The sequence below is a fragment of the Argopecten irradians genome, chromosome 7 (assembly GCF_041381155.1).
Source record: "Argopecten irradians isolate NY chromosome 7, Ai_NY, whole genome shotgun sequence".
Taxonomy (NCBI): domain Eukaryota; kingdom Metazoa; phylum Mollusca; class Bivalvia; order Pectinida; family Pectinidae; genus Argopecten; species Argopecten irradians.
This window is the reverse complement of record NC_091140.1, coordinates 43402745-43425506: the sequence shown is the minus strand read 5'-3', so window position 1 is coordinate 43425506 and position 22762 is coordinate 43402745. Positions and strand designations below refer to the sequence as shown.

The 22762-nt window shown below is 33.8% G+C and overlaps 1 protein-coding gene across 1 annotated transcript in view; it reads right to left on the bottom strand.

Moving 5' to 3' along the window:
* Positions 1 to 22279, bottom strand: part of LOC138328530 (cyclic nucleotide-gated channel alpha-3-like) — a 51332-nt gene extending 29053 nt beyond the window's left edge. The window contains exons 1-2 of the mRNA XM_069275372.1: positions 21287 to 22279; positions 12520 to 12764 (exon numbers count right to left, since the gene is read on the bottom strand). Of these exons, the coding sequence (XP_069131473.1) occupies positions 12520 to 12738 (219 nt within the window). The 5' untranslated portion in view covers positions 12739 to 12764; positions 21287 to 22279. The remainder of the gene's footprint in view (positions 1 to 12519; positions 12765 to 21286) is intronic.
* Positions 22280 to 22762: the final 483 nt, after the last annotated feature.

Sequence of the window (22762 nt, the reverse complement as noted above, 5' to 3'; positions counted from 1 at the left end):
TTTAAACTAAAAGGCTACCTAACGAAAACTCAAAGTAATTCATAATGAAAAAAAAAAAAAAAAAAAAACCCACATAATGTGTTAAATGATCGAGTTCCACTTTTTTTTGTAAATAATACTTGTCGAAACCTTGACTTGCTTAGTAGACTTCTATGACGTTGACGAATACAGTAGATAGAGAAAAACGCTTATTCCTCCGGAGCGCAGATGATCTTTTCTTATTTTTTGTATTGATATCCATTGTGAAATATTGATTTTGTCAGTCCTAAGTGGCATATTTCGATTAAATTAACTACACCCAATGTTCGCATTAACTTGTGTCTGTACCAGTGCCTTTCCAAGTGGTGTTTTTTCATAACACATTTCTTCATTCCAACGTAAGCTACAAGCATTATTGAGACCATTTTAAAGTAACGTACAAAGCATATTCTTAAAAAAAATTGAAAATTAATTCTGGATTACAGCTTGTAATTTGCATTTCTTTGTAGGTACTTATTGCCATTTTGTAGTTGTGAATTTTTCCCCAATCCTCATCTTACGCAAACGCATGTTATTATAGAGACTATTTTGAGAGTAACCTTCAATAGAGATGATATAGGAACATTTTAAAATTAAACTCGTATACGGAACAGACAAAATCAATAACGAAGTCAGTGACAAACAGCTGTTCCGCTTTTCGCGGAGCTATCATTACCGCTACAGATCGTTTTAAAGGAAGGAAATTGGAAAAATCAAAATTTGAAATAAAGCCAAAGTCTCTCGTCCATTTACTGTGATTTAAATAAATAAAAAGTAGATATTGCATATATCATTCTTTCATTTGCTTGAGCAAGCAGATGTGGTTGTGTAAATTGATTGAAAATTTTCTGACAGTAAAACATCTTTAAAATCACAGTTATAGGTTTCCTGACCCGGGAGTGTCTTCAAACAAAACATTTGTTGCCCTGTCTCATATTTAAGACAAAGGAAACTGGTTATCTTTACCAAAAACAGGACTTTGTGCAAGTTTAATGGGCGTAGGTGGCATGATATGCAATACGATATATTGACATATGCTTCGCTTTTTGGAATTAAATGGAATCATAATAGAAATCTACCTGGTTTTTCTCTGTCTACATTTTCCTTCATGGAACCAGATTTGGTATTCACATATAAGATATGCTTCTTTTCTTATTCTCAAGCTAAAATGTCCCATAGAGACAAAAACAATGACCTATGACCAGAAGCAGGTAACTAATCGCAGAGGACCGCAAATCATGTCAAATATTTGGAAAGGTGATATCAACTTGCTTAACTCACTTCTCATTTTAAGATGCAACAGATATTTACATGGTGCACAAGGTTTTAGAAAACAAACATTTTTTTCATTTTGTTGCCATTTTGTCGTTTACTGATAAAGTTTCATGTTTTGTCCCTTCCTCTTTTAAGCTTATCTCGAAAACTCAATATATCAAATGTCGAATTTAGCCGCAGACCGAAAACGTAGAACTGGGGAATCAATATTATCACAAGTGTCGTCTGTATCAGGTTAGCATAGACTGCTATGTAGGCAAACTGGTATTTTACTAAACTGATATGTAAAAAGTACAATATATATATCTCCACTCACGCACACAGAGGTGGTCAAAAAGAAATCGAAGTGTCCCATAGCAATAAAAACAATCAAAACTTAGCATGCAGCCAACTCTAATGGATAATAAAAATGTTTACGATTCAGTGTCTCTTTTGAGATTGTAGGTTTATTCGGATTTGACCTTGGTTTGTACGACAAGGGTCGTAGATAAACTTGTGAACGTTTGCTCTTCCGGAACACATGGGCACTATTCCCTATAATATTAATGGTTGCCCTTTGTAATCATAATATTAAGCATAGAGATTTCAGTGATGAAATTTTCGCTGACAATTCACTGACAAAATTAACCTTTGATTTTTCTCACGAGAGTATCGACACTAGCCATTTGGATGCCAAGATCAAAAATAACTGTTGCGCCTTTTCCTTAAAAGAACGTTCTTTCCTTATTTATTCCAACTTAACTCGACGCTCAACAATTTATGCGTCAAATGTAAGACCTGTGACTTCCTCTGATTCCTACGAACAGTGATGTTAGGTATACAAAATATCAATAAATTAAACGGGGACTAATACTTCTGAAAAAACTGTGTCCATTGCTTCCAAACCCCTTTTTTTCCTTTTCGTTTTTTTGTATTTTCATGACCATATATCATTGTCCTAGAAATCAGAAAAACACGGCGAAGTCAGTAAATTTCGAATTATTCTATAGTTGAAAAGGCATTAAAGTGAATAGTCGGGCAAAGAAAACCAGGCTAAATGCGTTCATTGGCCTTCCAAAAGTTCTCACATAATCATACAACGGTCAAGTTCTGCTTACGTTTCCCAGTTCTGACCATTGAAAAGTTGAAAGCATTGAAAGCGAGGCTGCGTGGAAATGTAACCACGGACATAGTCAGCCGGGAGGACGTTTTAGCATTCGTATACTTTAAATTAATTTCTACGTACGCAGACAGATTATACTGATACATTCACACCATTTTTACCGACTTTAGTCATCCTTGCCCGACTGTTCACTTAAAATGGGTAAACCCAATTTCAGACATGGAATAAGCCGAAGCGAAAAGTAACTTCTAAAGTCAGAGTCCGGAAAAGCCAACATTAGTACTGATATCGAACTGTTGAAGTTAGGATCCTAACAGGTCGGCAGACACACAGATCAAATGTCGCAAGCAGATTTGTCAGAATCAAGGAAATGAGATCCTAACACGCTTCAGGCTACCGGCCATTAGCCGGATGGTATCGATCGGTTGTTTTTTGTTTTGTTTGTATATCAGGTTGTAATTGAGCGGTATTTCCCTCGGCAGTATCGGCTGTCGTCTTTTACTGCGGCCAATATTGTATGATTGTTGCAAACCCCTCCTGCTGTTCTCTGCTAGAGTGTCCGGAGGGAGATTGGCTTAATAGGATACAAATTGTGATCGGAAGTTGGTGTGTAACTGAGCGCATTGATGAGTGAAATCATTGTGTTTATGCACCAAACCTGTCTTAATAGGCAGAAATAACAGTTGATTGTAAATCTGTCGAGATTGAATAAACATCGCTGGCGCCATCAGGGGATGTCGGGATGTGATATGGGACTGCCCTGTCGATAGCGTCCATACGGCACTTTTCGTTATACATTTTATTGTAGCTCCCATTTATTCATATTGTCCAATATGGTTACACGTACTCCTAAAGTACACATTCATAGTCCAGACACATCAAACTAAGACAATTAAAGTACATACCAATATTTATGGTTTTATAAAGTATACTGCATATGCAATTGTAAAAAGACTTTAATTTTCACTCGTTGTCGGTTGGTGAAAATAATATCCTTTAAAATTTGCTTTAATAAATTTGTCAAGATTATGGAAAAAACAGAATTAAAAATTGTATTGGTTTGTATTTACTTTAGAGTAGAAGTTGATAAAATGAATTGTTTACCTGTTTCGTGACCGAGTGAAAAAGAGAATACATCATGCAGCAATTTATTTTTTCTGTCAAGGCCGGTTGATTTAAAATGTTGAGATACTATTTAAACATGAGATAAAGACGAGTAATCAATGCGAACCCCAACGCCGTGAGTGCTACAACACTTGCATCGGAAATATTTATAAATCACTTAATAAAACCCCCCATGGAAGTAGAATACATGTCATAACTGTGTAACAAGTAGAAAAAAAAACCAACAAACTTAAAACGAACATAAACACATAACGCTATATACTTCAATGATATACATCTTTCCATGTTCTACGCCGTCACGTGATTTTGGCGATCAAGGGCAAGCAGCTTACGGTTTGATAAATATCCAATGGGGATACCGTCTACAGGAAAACAACCACTTTCTTGTGGAAGGAAATCTCTAGATTCTAACGATTTCCATAGGAAAGCTATTCGTTTCTATCAGAAATTTGCTGGTAAATTAGGAAATCTTGTCGTATAATCCAATTGGCTTAGCTGGCGTGGCGCCGACGTCTTTGGAAGACATGCAGTTTACATTGGTAAGTTGTACAGACGACGGTTACTTACAGTATACTGCCTGCTGTAAACAAGTCGATAGTTATACATACAGATATACTTCTTATAAAGTAAAGCACTATGAAAGTGTAATTTCAGATGTAACTTAATCAACAGAGGTGATTTTTTCATGATGAATTTCGCTGGTAATTATGGAACAGATGTATAGTAAATATCAAAAGTATTATGCCAGAATTTGCTTGTATACATTAGTCCCAATGTCGTCGTTATTACTTTGTTTTTTCCTGAGTCGAAGTTGTAAGCGATGGACGTCATAGAATAGCTAGTATGATGTATGATAGTTGATTTTCTGGGATTACTACATAGCTTGACCTTTACCCTCCAGAACTACAATTACATTAATACTAAATACGATTTTTTTTAAAAATATTTTTTTTAATAGCCTTTTGACGATTGAAAGCTAAACGACAAAATAATAACAGAAAAAAATGAATATAAAGCTTACATAAATACATTTCGAAGCATGTAATCGAATTCCTCAATAGACAAAGCGAATAGGAAATATATCGCATCAGTGTACAATTTAATAACACATGGATGGTGAATTTATTCTATTACGTAAATTGCCTAGCTATTGAATGTCAACATATCTCTTCCATGAAGAATATGGTTATTCATAATAAAATTAAATAAGGCAAAATAATGACCAATAATCACATTATTGTCCCTCAGTCCATGACGTAGGACTGAACAAATATAGAAAATCGTTTTAAGTTGATTATCCATGCGTTTGAGGAATTTGTGTGCTTTTTACGTGATTACAGTATAATGGTGTCTCTCTGAAATAGGAAGACATCAATGCTGAATTTATAGTGCAATCTCACTGGAATGTACAAATATACTAATTTATTCTGTCTATACAGACCACTCAAGACCACTCAAAAATACACTCTATTGTTCATTAGTCTTCAAAAAAGGTCAAATGCCGTTACAAATGTGACCATTAGAAAGTACTCTTATTGTGCAGGCTGTCGTTATACAAAGGTATTCGCTAAGACAAGTTTTACCGATTTATAATTCGACAACATCTAAATATTTTGTAAATATTTGTTTTAGCAGTGATCTGGTATTAAAGATTTTCGTATTAATTTCATTTTTATTCAGCTAAAACATTCAGATTTTTACTTTCCGTGCTTGAATTGGTGTCTACAAAGATTACTTTTAATTCTAATTTTTTTTTAATCGAGATATCTAGATTCTCGATAAAAGTTTATTGTTAAAAGTAATCTTTATAGACAATGTTAATGCAACAATCTCAGTCACCAATCTAGCCTATTCACTAAGAAATACACGAGATCTTGCCCCGATTTCTCTAAACAAACTTAAGTCAAAAACTAACTTAAGTCAAAAATATTCATATAAGTTATAAAAGGTAAAAAATTAAGTTTTGACTTAAGTAAGAACTTTTTTTTGAGATATCGGAGTCTGTTCACTCTGATATACCAAGTCACGTTGCCTTATTTTTATATTAGCAATTTTGTTCAATTTTGTCTCCGCCATTCAATACTACAGTATCGATTGTTCATCACGATTTTACAAGATATCGATATTAGTGATTTTAACAAACCTCCCATAGGCATTTATGTTTAAAAATGTGGCAAAATTAAATTAAAAAAAAACTCTTTTAAACATTTTAGCCTGATATGTAAATACATCTTTCTTCAGTAATACCGTCTGCATATCAAACACTGTTAACACGCAAAATCCGTTGACAGGTTAACTCAAGCAGCAATATTAGAAAACAACATGTTGCCAATTTTATTACCCCAAATAGTCGCTTTCATCACATAACTAGTGGTATTATCGATTTCCACTTCACCATAATCTAAAATACTACAATTCAAATGTGCACACCTGCAAACTATAAGGCGCCCTGTGTGTTTGCTAACTCCTATTGCACAGAAGGTTTCTCCATAAAATGATGTTTGATATCGAGTGACTGAACTAGAAACGTGTTTAATGTTATGATGTGTCAATACTTAGGTAATATTATTATCGTGCCAGCGGTATTAGAACATCACGTGTGAGAATTAAAAGTACAAGTTTTTTTATTTACATTGCTGCACCAGATGTCTGTTGTTTGTACCGTTAGCGAAAAATTACAATGGTTGATATAAGTGCTTGATATTCAAACAAGTGCTCAAATAGGGAGAACTCGGTTCAATAAGACTATGCCAGGCCCCGACCACTAGTCAGTATTCAAATTATCCTATACTACTAAAAGTTAGCTTTTTATTAAACGATAAAGCTTTGGACAAATATCAGCCGGATTAGCAAGCTTACAAATATGAAAAAATATCATATGGATTCCATGTGAATGGTGCTGTTAGAATAAGAAGTATCATCAAAATATTTCATTTTTACAAAGTTCTAAATATCGGTATATCATCGTATACTAAAAGGTCGAATGTCAAATTTTGCATTCCTAGAACATCCCGACATACAAATCTGAGAATGAAAGGGGTCTATGATCACTCGACCACTATAACCCAGAGAGTAAAAACTCATAGTAGAATCTCATGATATACATAACTGAGAATGAGAGGGAGCAAAAATCACTCGGCCCCCGGGACATAGAGGGAGGGGAAGGGCTCATTGTAAAAGCTCATACATTTGTAATATACACTTATGAGAATGTGAGGGAACCAATAATTACCGTGACCCATATTGTTAGACGCAAACCGTTGGAGCTGATGACATAACTTTGTTAGAAACAGGCAACTTAGTAAAAGATCAAACATTCAAAATGAAATTGAAAGCGTACAAAGTCGCTGATAATTTGATTGCTAGCTTCATTTCTGTTCTGAGGGAGTGGTTATTAGTGAGGCAAACCACTACTCATCTCTTTTCCTTTTGAGAATAAATAGCCAACAAAATTAATCATCTTCTTGGTCCATGGTTTTCTGAAAATCGATGGAGTTATCAATACAAAACAGCAGACGAGAGGTTGTGTAACAGTATACATGTTGCGCCAAAGAGTTTTGCAATCTTGAGATTAATCTCTCTGTTCTAAATCGAAATATGATGTAAACAAAAACCAACTGGTCATTCACAGTAGTATGGCCCAGACTTCTGACACCAGTGGTTCACTGTTATTTAATAACACGCACGCGCTGGTCACGTGATATAATAGCGTGACTTGCTAGCACATGATAATGTTTTGTGCTGAATTTGCAAAAGAAGCATTAAAAACCTTTATACTATATAAACCTCGTTCTGGTTTCAACTAATTGTCGACAATATACAGATATATATCTTACTCGAAGCTCTTAAGATGCTTTATGATACCTGTGCAAACAATTGCATAGTGTAAACAATTCAACATTTCAAATATATAGACCAATTTAATATTGCAACACTTTTGAGCATTTTAAGTCAGTTTTCAAATAAATATACTTTAGTGCATTTAAGGAAATGCGCTTGAAATCTAACAACAAGATATCACATAATCAAAGGCTGTCACTATTGAGACTTTACAAAAAGAAAAACATAACAAAAGAATTAGGGGCAAAATTCGCAAGTTGAATAATTTCAATTACGTGATGAGATATTTTCAAGAAATCTTTCCTTTAAAAACAAAAAAATCAAATTACAACCGAATTAATTACCAATTAATTATGCGAAAAATAAACATGAAGAACTATGTTTCCTGACTCGGGTAAAATGAATATTAATTTGTTATTTAAAAGTAGATTTACTGACTCCCAAGCCCCCCTCCCCTCATTAAAGTTAGAAATAGCGAAGAGAGGTCCTTAAGTGTAGAATCTAATTAATCGAGATTAAGACACAGAAAAATATCCGATGCGGATCAATATAGCACAATCAAATCAGGCACAGTAATTAAATTAGTTCCTTGTCGGACAAGGATAGTTTCGACTTAATTCCTAGGTGTTTAAATGACAACTATCAAGTGGGAATGGGTGGGTACAATTTTTTGTCCTTAAAGTATGCATGTTCTTTGACGGTCTCACAAAAAAAGAGAAAAAATAACACAAAAAACCCACACACAAAAAACTAACCCCCCCCCAAAAAAAAAAAAAAAAAAAAAAAAAAAAAAAACCTTCGACTACAAACAAACAACAACAAAAATCCTTCGGCTTGCACTACGTTCCTGATAACAATATTACTGATATTAAAAATGGCCGAAAGTTAACAGATCAGAGGAAAAATAGACACCATAACCATTCACTTAACTTGGCTCATCCTGGGTGGGTAGTGATCAAAAGAACTTTATACTTGGGTACAATAACTCACGATAGGCAATTTCGTCAGGTCTTCGACACATGGTTAAAAAAATTTTGATCACCGAAACAGTAAAATTTGGTTGTATTATATATATACTCTTCAAGTCAAATCGGAAAATTTTGATTATCTTCAATTGCATTTTCGAATTTTTAAAGTCAAAATCGCGTAAATTTTGACTCGTGAAAATAGCCGGCTATGCAGTATGACATAATCTGAGATGTGATTACAACTACAGGAACAATATTGCAGCTTTGAAACGTGATCTGAGATGCATGTGATTATCCCTTTAACTAATTCCTCACGTCATGTTTTCCCGGCGAAAGTGACAATTGAATATTCACCAAGGAGAAGGAATTGATTTTTATGTTAGATGTGATTTATTATGGGAAAATACGTTTTGATAGAGGAAGCTAGCTAGCGAGTTCCTTTGAGAACATTACGTTCAGGTTTTTTCGAAATTGATTATATTTGTTACATTACTGTTGTCAGTAATTGACAAGTAAATAGTCGAGATATCAGAATCCCAATGGTATTCCTTCCTCATCATCCGTGCTAGACTTCCGTTAACTTATCATCAGATTTGTTGCTTCGCCTTAAAATTTGTTTAAAACAGTACAAAGCATAGTGATGGTCTAGCGTTTATGTTTAAAAAAATTGGTCGGTCGCATGTCCTTCGAATTCACGTGCTTTTCAGTTTAGGCACGTGATCTTTATATGAAACACTCCACAAGGAGATTTTTTTGTTGGAAATTGCATTTGTCAAATTAAATATAGCCTCAGTATATTTGAAATAATATGCAAATAAAAGAATATCCTGGTGGAGTTTTGAGCATCAAAATACTCTACATTTTTATGTGAAAACAGTAACATAAAGCGGTGAAAGGAGATTCTAAAAAAAACCCAAGCAGATCGAATACGTAACGTAATATAGCCGAGAGAACGGTTGTTTCGAAAGAGCATCTGCTACGTCAAGCAATCCCTTGTCAGTTCTTGCTTATCTTCTGAAAATACTAATACATCATATTTGGTTGCTATGGAGATGAAAACGGAAAACGACAAGATGGAGTTTGCAATGCTGTTTCGTACCAGAAAAATTGGTTCGGTATAAAACTTGAAATTCTATTGAAATTGATGAGGTTGTTCCTGACTGAAATCGATTTAAATATGAAAGATTTTTTTTTTTACTTTTTCTTATACTTAGTATTGTCATTGTCACAATGGCCTATTCTAAACCGCCTTGTATTTCTCGGAATGTTCGATGCTCAAAACTATAAATCTAAATCTACTGCCTTCCTGCATATACATAATGAATAGTGTTTATGTTGAGTTACAGTTATCACTAACAGTGTAACACTAGAATTTTACTGATAATCCTCTAGACAGCTATGGCTACAGAGTTCTGATATACTGCCTTTAAGCAGAGTAGCTAATCTCAAGCTTACTACATCTGAAAAGGCAATACAGCCCCGCCTATATTTGCGTAATCAACATCAATGGTAATTTATGTTGTAACCTATTTACCCATGGATACGCATGAACTCTGCCTATTCAATGGCATGAATGGTTCATGGGTGATTGCAATATAATTGAGGTATAAAGGCTCTTGACAAGGTTCCCTTGTTACTTCGTGCTTTTTGATATCTTTATTTGAATATACAATGTGATATTTGCACGATTTCTATATTAATCATGTATCCAAAATTAAACTTGATCAAATTAAAATTATGCTTTCATATTTATTTTATTTGATACACATGGGAAATTAGCTACCGGAAATTTTGACTTGAACTTGAGAAGAATTTGATCATGAGTTAAGTTACATGTTAAGCCCTTGGTCATTTGATCACTTTCAGGTAATATTGTTTTGGTGTAGTTTATATAGTTTATCAAATTGTTTCAGATTATATTTCAATTGGAAATTCATGAGATTGTTTCCAAATCAATGTCAGGACTGGAAATTACCAAACCCTTCGACGTTTGTTTTCTTCATTACCTTCCAAACATTATTGTCATTTACGTAACTCACGCGTATGTATATTACAAAAGAAAAGAAGATTGTTTTTTACTGTTTGAAAAGAATTTTATTTTAGCCACAGAACTTATGAAACATATAGGGCAAAAGCAATGTTCTTTTAAGCGAGAGCGATAGCTTTCGTTAAAATTACAACTAAGGGTTTTGGATTTATTACGACCAAATGACCCCCAATGCACTTAGACACCAAAATCCTATCCATTTTCGCAAAGCAATGGGCGAACCAGTCAACAAATGATATACGTAACATAATCACATAACTCTACATGGGGATCCATGTCTAATACATTGCAGCAGACAGTGACCACTCGTAGAGTGCACCATACCCATCTCACATTCCGATGTGGTGACAATAGACAACCTTCTCCACAAATGGGTTCAGTTCCGAGAGACCGACACGTCCCATTGGGGGTAACATGATTTAGTAAATGTACATTCTATCAATCGCAGACAAATGAAAAGACCCCCGTTTTGGTAATCTAACTCCAAAATCAATCATTTTATATAAAGACCCTTCTGGCAGCGGTATTAAATGCGTTTTATACATAGCGTCTGCATTTTATGTTCGGTTAACATTTGGTTTTATGATTGGATGGATCAAGAAATAAACATATAATATAATGCATTAGATAACAGAGTTGTGTCATACTGGTGTCACGTTAATCTGCGTTATTCAAACGCTTTGCAATTGATGCAATTTCATAAGTACCTCAAAGAGCATTTTAAGTGCGGTTAAATTAATATTTAAATCCTTATTCCCAATGAAAATTAAATGAAAATTAAATAAATATTGCCATTAGCATTTTAGTGTTTAATACAACACAAGCCATGTTGTTCATTCCCAATAAGCACTTTACTATATTGTAATAGTGTATTGGTGTGCTTTCAGTAGTATATATGTAATCCTGTTAAATAAAAGGCACAGAGAGAACTTCTCTTTAGCTTGATCGGGTGAGCGTCAGACTAGTAACTCAGAGGTCTCAAGTTCGACTCCTTGATGTTTATATAAAATTCTGCACTCTATTACATAAATGACAAATGTCAATACTTTAGACTTAAATATAAAACGTTAATTCAAAGATCATATCAAGTGTAAATATGCCTGTATAATAGGTTTTTAATAACATTGTTATAAAACAGAACTGCGTGTTATCATATAGAGAGACCGTATATAGTTTTTGCCTACTACTTCAACTATGTAAATTTTTTGAATTTAGTAAAATAATATTGTTTTGAAATAAAAAAAACCACCGCGCATTTGAGCATTCGTAGCCATTTACGTGAAGATGCTCAGAATGACATTGTATTTGGTGATGTGATTATGAATTCAATTTATTTGACATTTATCATAACAAAAACAACAATACCCATTATCGTGTGAACAAATTATTGGAAGCAATTCAGTAGACTCTCTCATCTGTACCAAGGCTATTCTATCCCTGATAAATGAGGCGATATCACTCTGACCTTTCAAGTTGCAATCGGCTCGTGGGAGGCAGCTCAAGAATATAACATTACGGTTTATTTGACGTCAAAATACTGTGTTTTATTCCAATACACATCTTTATAGAAAATATAACGTTTATATATATAGTTTGTTATTTATACTTCTGTAGTCTCGATAATATTCTCTTTAAATAATCCATCGAATTTTATATTGTTTTCGGAGACAAGTACAGCTCGTGTGACGATTTAAGCATCGCGTTTATCAGCTTATATTAGGGTTTGGACTAAAGACCCGTCCATTGAGAATACGTCAAAGTTTAAAATTGGTAAAAAAACTTTGAAAACATACTAGTATTATAAGAGAAAACATATGAAATCTACTGCATCTGGGAATATTATTGTTATCATGCAGTTTAAAAATTCCTCGTTTTAACCTATGAAATTTCAATTATAAATTAATTGTAGAGATTCAATTGGAATGCTGCATTTGCCTGCAATTCGAAATAGAATATTGCTATTGAATATTATGCACCTATATTTGCAGTTCTACAAGATACAAAAAAAGGACTTTGACGAAAAGCTACCATGGATCCCTTCCTGAACATGGAAACAATATGTTTCAAGATGACGTCACGTGTAAAGCACGTGACATGCACGTGTTTTCTGTGTTTATATTGAGGTAATATAAATTATCACTTACTTGTAATGTGCGAGCTATCCGCTCTAGTGCTGACACTTGTTGTGGTTCGTCATAACTTTGTTGTTCGATTCGTATGATTTCCGAACATGTATCATCGTCAGTTCTAAGTGACAACTGCGGACTTAGTCCGCCATTTTCTATAACCTCAACCTCATCGTCAAATGACTTAGAGTGGTTTACTTTATCTGGGGGTTTACTAGTTGTTGGTGACGTCGCCATGCCTACGTACACTCTTTAGTTTTCATCTGCAAAAAAGAAGAAAAACAATTTAGATTGGACACGAAAGACATAATTCAAAAGTCTAAAAAATAACGGATTTAAAGGGAATAGTTGAAAATTACGTAAAGCAATTCAATAGAAATAAGAAGTAACCGAACAAATAAACATATATGGAATCAAAATCGACTACACTCAATATAACTCATCCTCATTTTCATAATCACTCATTATTATAAAAAATCTCATAGGTCCTTTCAAAATTTCCTAAGTAATATTAGTGATCATAATTAATCAATAAACATAATTGAGCTGTTGGTATAAATAAAGGCAGCACACAGCATTCATACCACTTACACCACATACACGCTCCTACTCGCACATACATGTACTCACATACATATATTCTGGTTTTCTTACAAACAAGAATAGTCAGAAGGCCTCGCTTACATAAACTACATATAATCAACATACGTTGCATTTCTTGGTATTGGAAATTCTGTTTGTAATACTGTTTGTTTCATCGACGATATTTGCCATATCTCATGTAGGCTAATATAGGTAAAATCCAAGTTAATTTTGAATTATACCTAGCAAACGACATTGGACGTAAAGAAATACTGAACAACTATGATTTTAGTTCGAGAAACAAAATGCTTGCATGTCTTCAACTTCACACTTTTCCAAGTTGGTATCTACTGCATTTTTCTGAAGCCTGGCTATATAAAATTTCGCTGGATAGAAAACGACGCAATGTTCGGCAACAGTTCGCCGGAGAGTAAATCAAACTGGTACGAGTAAAACCTTTCCTTGCAAAGGAACAGGTCAACATCCATTGAAACAAGACACCTGTTTGATATTAAAGGATGAATCCTCACACACCCGATAAAGATCTGTCATTAAAGGAAAAGGAATGTCATTTATTGGTACTAGGGAAAATTTAATGACACTCGAGTTGTTATTCCAAATCTGAAGTCTACAGAAATAACCAAAACCTTATATAATGTAATATGGAATAGGAATACAAAACCACACTTCACAAAAACTTTAAACATGCTCTTGATAAACCAGTCTTTATTTAAATACTATAACTTAACTTTCAATCGCATGCGATTAACTTTTGCAAATTTCGCGATCCAAATAAATTCTCGAAAGTTTATCGCGGTGAATCAATATCTACATTATTTATAATGATAAAATATTTCATTCAATTTTTGAATCAGTGAATGTTCTTCTTGTTGAACTTATTTTGAAATAGAAATTGTGAAATTCAATAACCAAGAAGAATGGTTGGTTTAAAGTACAAATGCATCTAAATACTGTGAGACTTCGATAAATAAAGTTTGTGACGATATCATTGTCCTTTGTTATAAAAACATATAGGACTGGCCTTTCTAAATGTTGCGACACAAACACGTGTATTGCGGTAGTGAATTGATTGTGCCCTTTGAAGAAGTTCTTTGTCAGAACAAACAGCATTTTAACGAACGCTGACATTTTATTTTGTTGTAAACAAAATGAAGCATTGCTACGTCAACCTTTCTACGGTTTCAATTCTAATTGAAAAAAAGGAAAGAAAAGAACAAAAATAATTTGTATATCGTTGTTCTATACAAGATACTTTCATCAACCAAGGCAAATGAAAAAAAATATTAGAAAAGGGTGTCTATTTACTTCGTCTTTATCGGAAGACTTACTTTCTAATTGTATATTGCGCGCAATTTCCAGTCGTCATTATCAAATTCTTTATTAGATAAAGGACAAACTGAAAATGAAAGTGATAACATTTTGTCTGTTGTACGCACGAGAGAGTATATTATACTAGATTTGAAAAATTTGTTCAGAGCCTCGCATTGAAATTGAATCCTAATAAATTCCGCTAGCATGACATGTAAACAAAACTACATCATTGCAAATGCAGTTCACGTAGATAGAATTCCTTCTGACAGTCCAGACAATGCAAAAGTTCGCCAACCTCTTATTGTTTCCATCACCACCATAGTAACGGTTCGATAGCTTCGAACGGAACCGGAATCGAATCTCCCGAGGGAGCAGTGATTTTTCGCGATTGAGTAGCCGTGTTTTGTCGAAGAAGCGTAGTCTAAGGACCCTAGAGACTGTTTGGATAACAAATTCTCCCCGATAACCAGAGACGTGTGTTTATAGACAAGATACCTTCGACTTGCTCGCATAGCCTTCTGATACAGTTGTTATTAGAGGTTAATAGACGGGTTTTAATTATTGATGTCAATCATTGTATCATCCTGTCGCCGGCGACAGTAAAGTAAAATTTTTACACGGTATATCCATATATGCTCTTATTTTTACTTTGGCAACATTAAAGAGGAAAAATCAATATCGGGTCAATTTATCTTCAGTTGTCTGATAATTAACGATATATTCTTGGGTCGAGAGAGCAAAGCGTCGACTGGCTGCGCGGTAGTCAGTGCTTACCAGGCTAAACCAGTGCTCTCAGCACTGCAATAGACATGATTTATCTATGGTATATATTATGGTATCTATGAAATCTGACATAAGAAGATGGTTTTGTATTTTCAATGTCAGGCTCAATCAAACCGTGATGATTTCAGCATCAAACAAAACTTAATGATCTTAATCTTGACTACCAAACATTTGTGTTCAAATATAAAAAGACAGTGACAAAATAAAAACTTCAAACTCTCGAACTTAACATTGTTTTTAAATATAGCACGTCAATGAGAATTAAAGTTTTATAATCACGCACTTCACATTCTGTTATTATCTCGATAGACGCTGCCCAACAAAACTTTACAATTCTAAACTTAATTCGAATGTTAATTTTAAAATTTAATTTGTCGCAATCATTACCATTATCACAATCGATTTCATCATTGTTTTATTTGGTGTTTTTATTGCTACCTTAATACAGATAGAGTTAGTGCAGTTGAATATAGCCAGTGTACTTGTCTTACGTTTTGTACCTCAACCCAACCAATATCGACAACGTTAAAGAGTATCAGATATTTTTTATATAACACCACTTTTCTCGTCATGCATGTTAAAAAAGGGTACAATAGTTTCAAAGAATTTTTGAAATGCGCTCTTGAGACTGTCTGCTACAAGTCGATTACAACGCTGAAAACTAATTTGAGAAATGACATTAGGTTTTTTTGAATGTGACTTTTACTGCAAAGAATTGATATATACATTTCTTACAAATGGAAGTTTCCCTGAAATGCCAGAAAGTGGTGTTTGGTTGATTAAATTATATAAATTATATAAACTATTTATATTGATATTTCAATTGAAGGTGAATGATTCGCAAAAACAAATATTCGTGAATAAGGACAATAACATATACACATAATAATATATGTTTCTGATGGGGGTTCTTACTAACAATCGTGCATTCATATATACAATTCATACAAGTATTCGGAATAAAAAAATCACACTTGAGGTCTAACGCAAATTTACTCCAAAAATTGTGCTCGTGAAATTAAGTAATTTACCGTATGTCATTAGCTCCATATTTGGTAGTTTTCTAGTTTATCATGTTCTCTCGCATTACATCTTTGTCCATTCAAACACAAGCCAGGTTATGGTGATGAAGAAAAATCGGGTATTCCAAAACTAACAAAAGTCGCAAAACCTAATCGAAATACACTGTAATACTGTGAATTGTAGCGCTATTGCGCAATACAATTTGCGCTAAAATGTAATGCGCTTATAGCATTTTCTGTATCATGTTAATTTCGCAAATCTTGTGAATGAGCGAGTTCATCATTGTGTTCTACTATTGCTAAATTGTTTTTCGCAAAAATACGTTCCTTGACGGCAAATAGCAGCATGATAGGTCTATAGTACGTGTTTTGCTTTTTGAAAATGGTATCAATAATTTTTCTGGTCTTTGGAGTTCTTTAGAAGCTATATTGGGCGCCAACGGTTAAAACGTATGATTGGATGGCGCCCTGATAGTCCAGAATGGCGAAGCAGATGTCTGATGCTGATGTTTGATCTTGATTCGCCATTTTTAGACGTTAAAGTCCTAAAACCACATCTTTTGATATCATCTTGTGTATGAGGACATCAAGAGGTCTGGTTCCAGTTTATTGGCTATTGTCCAACCGATGATACGATCATATCAGAATTTCGTTGACGTTGTTTACAAATATAAACTCTACGTTCACTTCACGTTCATACGTGCAAAAACAAAAGCGTAGCACATTTCAGATATTTCCTTTCAGTGAAAAAGTGTTGTTAGTCGACTAACAATAATAATATCAAAACTAAAATAAAATAATAAAACAATTGGATTCCCTTTCTCATTTTTCTGTATATAACTTTTAGAAAATATGCATTACATGATTATGTCTGCACCATAAGTGAGTTTGCCGCATCCTCTAAATGAGGGAAGATGATAAACCGTATTTTCATCATTTTTAATAGTTACATGCAAGTCCTCTCTGGAATTATAAGTTTTTGCCCTATTTATTTTCAGATTATAGCATTTTATTTAAGAAATTCAGTTTATTTGTGCTAACTTCTTGCCATTTGCACTATAAAACCCTTTACAGCTATTCCCAATAGTCATTGCACGATAAAACAATAGTGTATTGCGGTTTAATTGAATCGGTTTCAATTACGTAACCATTATATTGTTATTGGATTCGCTTTTCTTGTATATCTTATGCATAATTCCTACATGACTTACAAGGTGACAAACTGAGATTTGTAGTTCGAAAACATAGGCAAAACGTTTTCTTCTCGATAATTTTAAAGTCCAACGAAGCAATTAAAGATTAAAATTGTCTTTAAACCGTTCAAACAAGAAAATATTTTGTCAGCTCGAATGACCAATTAAAGTTTTCAAAAATATTACTAGTTACATATACATATAGCCTTATAGATATTTGTTCATAGATAAAACTTATTTAAAATCAGTAAATGGAATTATTTTTATAACTAAATGCATCCGTTCTATATAGACAACCAGACAAAACAAAAATTCCTCTTTTTGAGAAACCGATAAACACGATATCCTATTAGAGTTTAGTTATAAGTTATGAAATGGTTTTGGATTTCGCCATGTTAATGATTTATGGAGAAATCGGTTACTTGGCATTTTTAACCGACAAACAGCTGCCATATTGTCATATTGACAAGCCCGTTACTTGTTATATATTGCCGAATATGTAGTCAGCTATTGTACGGTGTCGTAGGATTCGTCATAGGCAAAATAATGTTTCCAGTTTAAGCCCACACCCATTTTTATTATTATTTCCATTCAAAGTGGTTTTATATCTTACAAAATACATTTTCTGAATTGGAAGAAACATAAATGTCATTTTCATTTGGGCCTCAAGAAAATCGAAAGTTTATTGACAAATAGTTTGCTCAGAAATCTCGGTCACGTGCCTACATGTATGACGTGCTGCACTTTCCGCACGCGCTGGAGATCATTAGTAAATGACATATATAGAGCACTGATTCAAGTGTTACGTTTGATTGACTGGTAGCAAAGCGCAATATTATGATTTGTCACAGTAACGGTCTCTTGTACTACTGCAATGACGTTATCAGATAATGCTGTATATGGATTTACTTGATTAGATATGTTATGTTATGGTATCGTCGGTTACCGACGTAATCAGCCTACACTATGTTAAACGGAGGGTAGTGGAGTTTAGACACGCGGTTTCCAAGAGTGTGTTATGAAGACATAACAAAAACTTTTGAGCATATTCTAATTAAACCAAGATGGTGAGAGCATACTCAGATTTCTGTGTTATATGTCCATGACTTACAAACTTCTATTTAAAATAATTCATATTGTTCAATTTACTAAAAATCATCTCTTCATTATTCCAAATTTATTGAGTGACTTCTTTACCTATGAATTCATCACGCCAACAAACGACAACGTCATTTTGTTCTTCATGGGCGAAATGTTTAATCGAATGAAAATGTGTGTTCTGTCGCACGAGAAATGTGGAAAGCGACAACGGAGATGTGTCTCTTTATTTGGAATATAAAACAAGATCATTTAAAAAACAGCATAACAAGATCTGTTGGTGACTTATTACGCTTGTTCATGAATCTAGATTTCATCAGACAAGTCTCTGACAGACTTTTGCATAAAATCTGTAAATTCAGGAAGAACCCTAAAATGATTTTCCAACAGTTGAACGTTCTACTAAAACCATATGGAAGTAGAACGAACTTAAGGCTAGTCACGTTTTGCGACAATGTTATATGGACATCCGGTTCCATTTTTTTCCAATTTTGCAAGACAAATCGCCAATGAATATTTGGAACTTAAGTCAGAGATCTAAATTACCATGGTTTATTTCTGTCTCTTCTTTAGCCAAAACAAAAAAAAAATGTTTTCGTTGAAATAAGAATGCTAATATGTCCCTCGCGAAGAAGAGTTGGAAAAGAGTTCGTGTTCGGTAAAATAAACAAAATGTATAGATAAAGGGGAAGCTGTGTGTATGATTTGTGAACGCTCAGCTTTAATTCCTAAAGCAGAATCAAGCTGGCGACACCATGCTTGTAAGACGACGGTACACTCCTCCCACACAGCGTAATAGATTACACAACGAGACAATTAACGTTAGAAGAAACACTAACATTCGAAAGGTTCGTGACATTCTCAATACGTGATTATACGTAATTACATATACGGAATCCATGTACCAACCAACTCGTTTGTGAATATAATAATATTGACAACTCTTATAGGTATTACTGAGGAATTCTCGGCGACATTCAATTTTTTTTTTTTTCATTTTTGGATTTTTGTATATATTTCCTGTCATTTTTGTCATGCTTTTAGTCAAAGGTCAGTCAAAATACATATTAACTCAAATCAAAATAAAAAGTTTATTTTTTTTCTAGTTAGGTCACTAGTTGCACTCAATGAAACATGGTCACCAGCTTCCCCAGGATGGATGTCCAATATACATGTGGCATAGATCTGCAATCCGTTTGAAAGAAACCCTTTTTTTAACTTGAACACAAATGTTATACCGTTTTTTAAATCTCATTTAAAATTGCAATATAAAACGATCAATGATAAGTGTTTGAACATATGTATTTTAGTAAAATTCTTACAATAATATAACAATTAAAAAATGAGACACAGATTATAACTAACAGAAACTAAGAGAAATGGTCAACATATCTAACGTTAGATAACAAAAAAATATAGAAACATTTAGACTAGTTCGTCAGCCTTAATTATCGAAGACGTCATTAAAAAAATATTCACTAATTATAGATATATTGTAAGTAAATAATTATTGGACGTGGATGTTCTAATCTAGACATGGAAATAATAACAATCGTTCATGGAAAGATAATTTCTGCGAATGCTGGTGGAGCTATGGAGCGGATTCAACAAAGAACTGATAAAGGTCTCTCGCATTACTTCTCTGTTTCATCAACATAGAATTAGGAACAAGGATTTCAGAGATCGCGTGTAATGACTAAATTAACGACATCTCAATTGGATAATTAATCTGGCTCCCGATGACCCCCGGAAACAAGGAGCAGCGAACAGCGTCACCAATTAGCAGGTTGGACCATTTCGGTCGTATATTAGTCGTGTCACGCGTAGGACATAGGCGTTGTTAGCAAGGTGACCGTTCGTATCGATCCGGCTAGCGATAATGTAAGTGAACGTGATCATAATGGTAAATACGTATATGTTAATTCACACTTTACTTTAAAGAGTATATGTGTCCCTCATAATATATCGACCAATGGTAACACCCACTATCTGAGTGTAACAACTATTGACCTCATCGAATTTGGATGACGTCACTTATTTATCAGGAAGAATGGTATTATATATTTTCATTTACTTTTACATCATTTCTGTACTATATTTTGAAGTAATATTTGATATATTGTTCAAAAATCAAAGGAAAAGTATAAAAACACATCAGGTCAAAGAAATTGAAACCCCCATTCAAGCCAAAATAAATATGTAACAGTTGCGTCTTAGAACGGTATGAGCCTAAACATATCAGTGTACTTGGGATCGAACAAATTTGAAAGTAAGTGCCACGATATATCAGATAGTTAAGCTGAATTAATTCGAATGATTTCAAAATCATCAACAACTTGAAATACACTCAAAAAATTATTAAAAAGGGAAAAAGAGAGGGGGATTTTGTTAAGAAAACAATAAAACTGATAGATGATATGATTTTTTGCTTCATATTCCTTACCTAGTCTTAATCATGTGAAGTTTTTTTCTCAGTTATTCACTTCAATTTAGTTTTTAAGAACTATACCTTTCAATTCAGACAATAAAATGCAAGGTATAAACGTAAAATAGTGCGAGAAGTTATCACTAGACAGGTTTTTGCCGATTCATCATTTTCAATAACAATATAAGTTTGAATACTATGTACAGTACCACAAATATATCATTGTTTTTATTTTTGTTCGTTTGTTTGTTTTAGTTTTTTTTTTTTTTTTGAAGTTTGGAAGATATTTGATTACTGAAAAAACACGTCTTACTAAACCGGTTTAAAATACCCACTAACATGATACTCACCCATTTATAGCCGCAGATTGTGTTGTTTTACTGTTACATCCCAAAGTACACACCATATAACATAAGAACTAGCATCACCTGTTTCATTCAATACTCTCACAAACATCCGATTGTAAACACTATCTTAGGCTTACTAACTCTTTCCATGTAAACCATAGATTAGCGTTAATCCATTTTATACTTTTTTGCTATATTTTCTTTTCTAGGATTTTTTTTCCAGATTAAATATTATTTTAGTTAGTGTTGTAATCCTCCTGTTCAAAGATAAAGCTAACGATTAGATCCACGGTGACACGTACTAAACAGTTCTCTCTGAAGACTTTCCTAGGACACATGTTGCTATGGCGACTCAGAATATGGCGACGTTGGAGCTCAAGTTTACTACTAAAAACACAATATCACCATGGAAATAACTCGTGATATTAATCAGCTCGTGATAAATCTGATGTCAAGAGAAATGAATTCATCAGCAACAATTATACGATTTTGTGTGCTGTCCAAGATTGGGAAATATCCAACGACTAATGAATATTCATGAAACCATTCTTCGAGAATCAAATGTTATATCGACAGGGCAAGTTATTCATCTGTGGAGCTCAGAAGACTGTGGACCCATGGCTTTAGTGTTTTCGTCTCGCCGCGTTAGTACTCTACTACAGACCATCCATCAGGTCTTAGCGACACTAGTAGACTGACAATCTACTGTGACAGATTCTTGGACATGTCATATCTCCCGATCAATTCAATATTAAACTCAGTTGGCTTATGTCACCTGTCACGTGATCCGCGGTACGCACAAGTATATAGATTAAATGGATGTATTTACCTTGACGAGCTTCTGTCTGATAGTGTAGATAATTATAACACACACACGAAGCTGAGAGCAACGCTCGCGAGCGCGTGGCGACGCCATCCGCTTTACGAGTACATTTGATATGTTCAAGTACGTTAAAACTCGAATGTTTAACGACACAACGCTAATTGAATATCTGGAAAATTTTATCTCCGCGTTTTATTTCGGGTGTCTTTATAAAAGGAATAAAACGCATAACAACGTGTGTTAATACGATGTCTTTGAGTTGCATTACAGCCCGTTAATTGCTATACTAGGTAACTGAATATCATTGTCACACTTTAAGCACGCGTGGATAGTCATCTACACAGATGCTACAATAAGGATCAATAGCATTAATCGTTAATGTTAAGTTTAAGAGCGCAGTGACACAAGGAGAAACAGATGTTCTTATTGGAAGCGTCAAACACCACTACAGATAAACAGAAACCTGTTAAAGTCTTGTGTATGTATGTTAATGTAGTAAGATATAACTTATATCATGCAGATAATTATTGATTTATATAACAACATGTTATATGTAACTGCAAATATAGAAATTCATGTGAGTGGAGGATTTAAGCTTAATACTGAAAGTCTGTATGGGCTCTGATAATGTTCTGCACGTTTATTGTTTGTTTGTT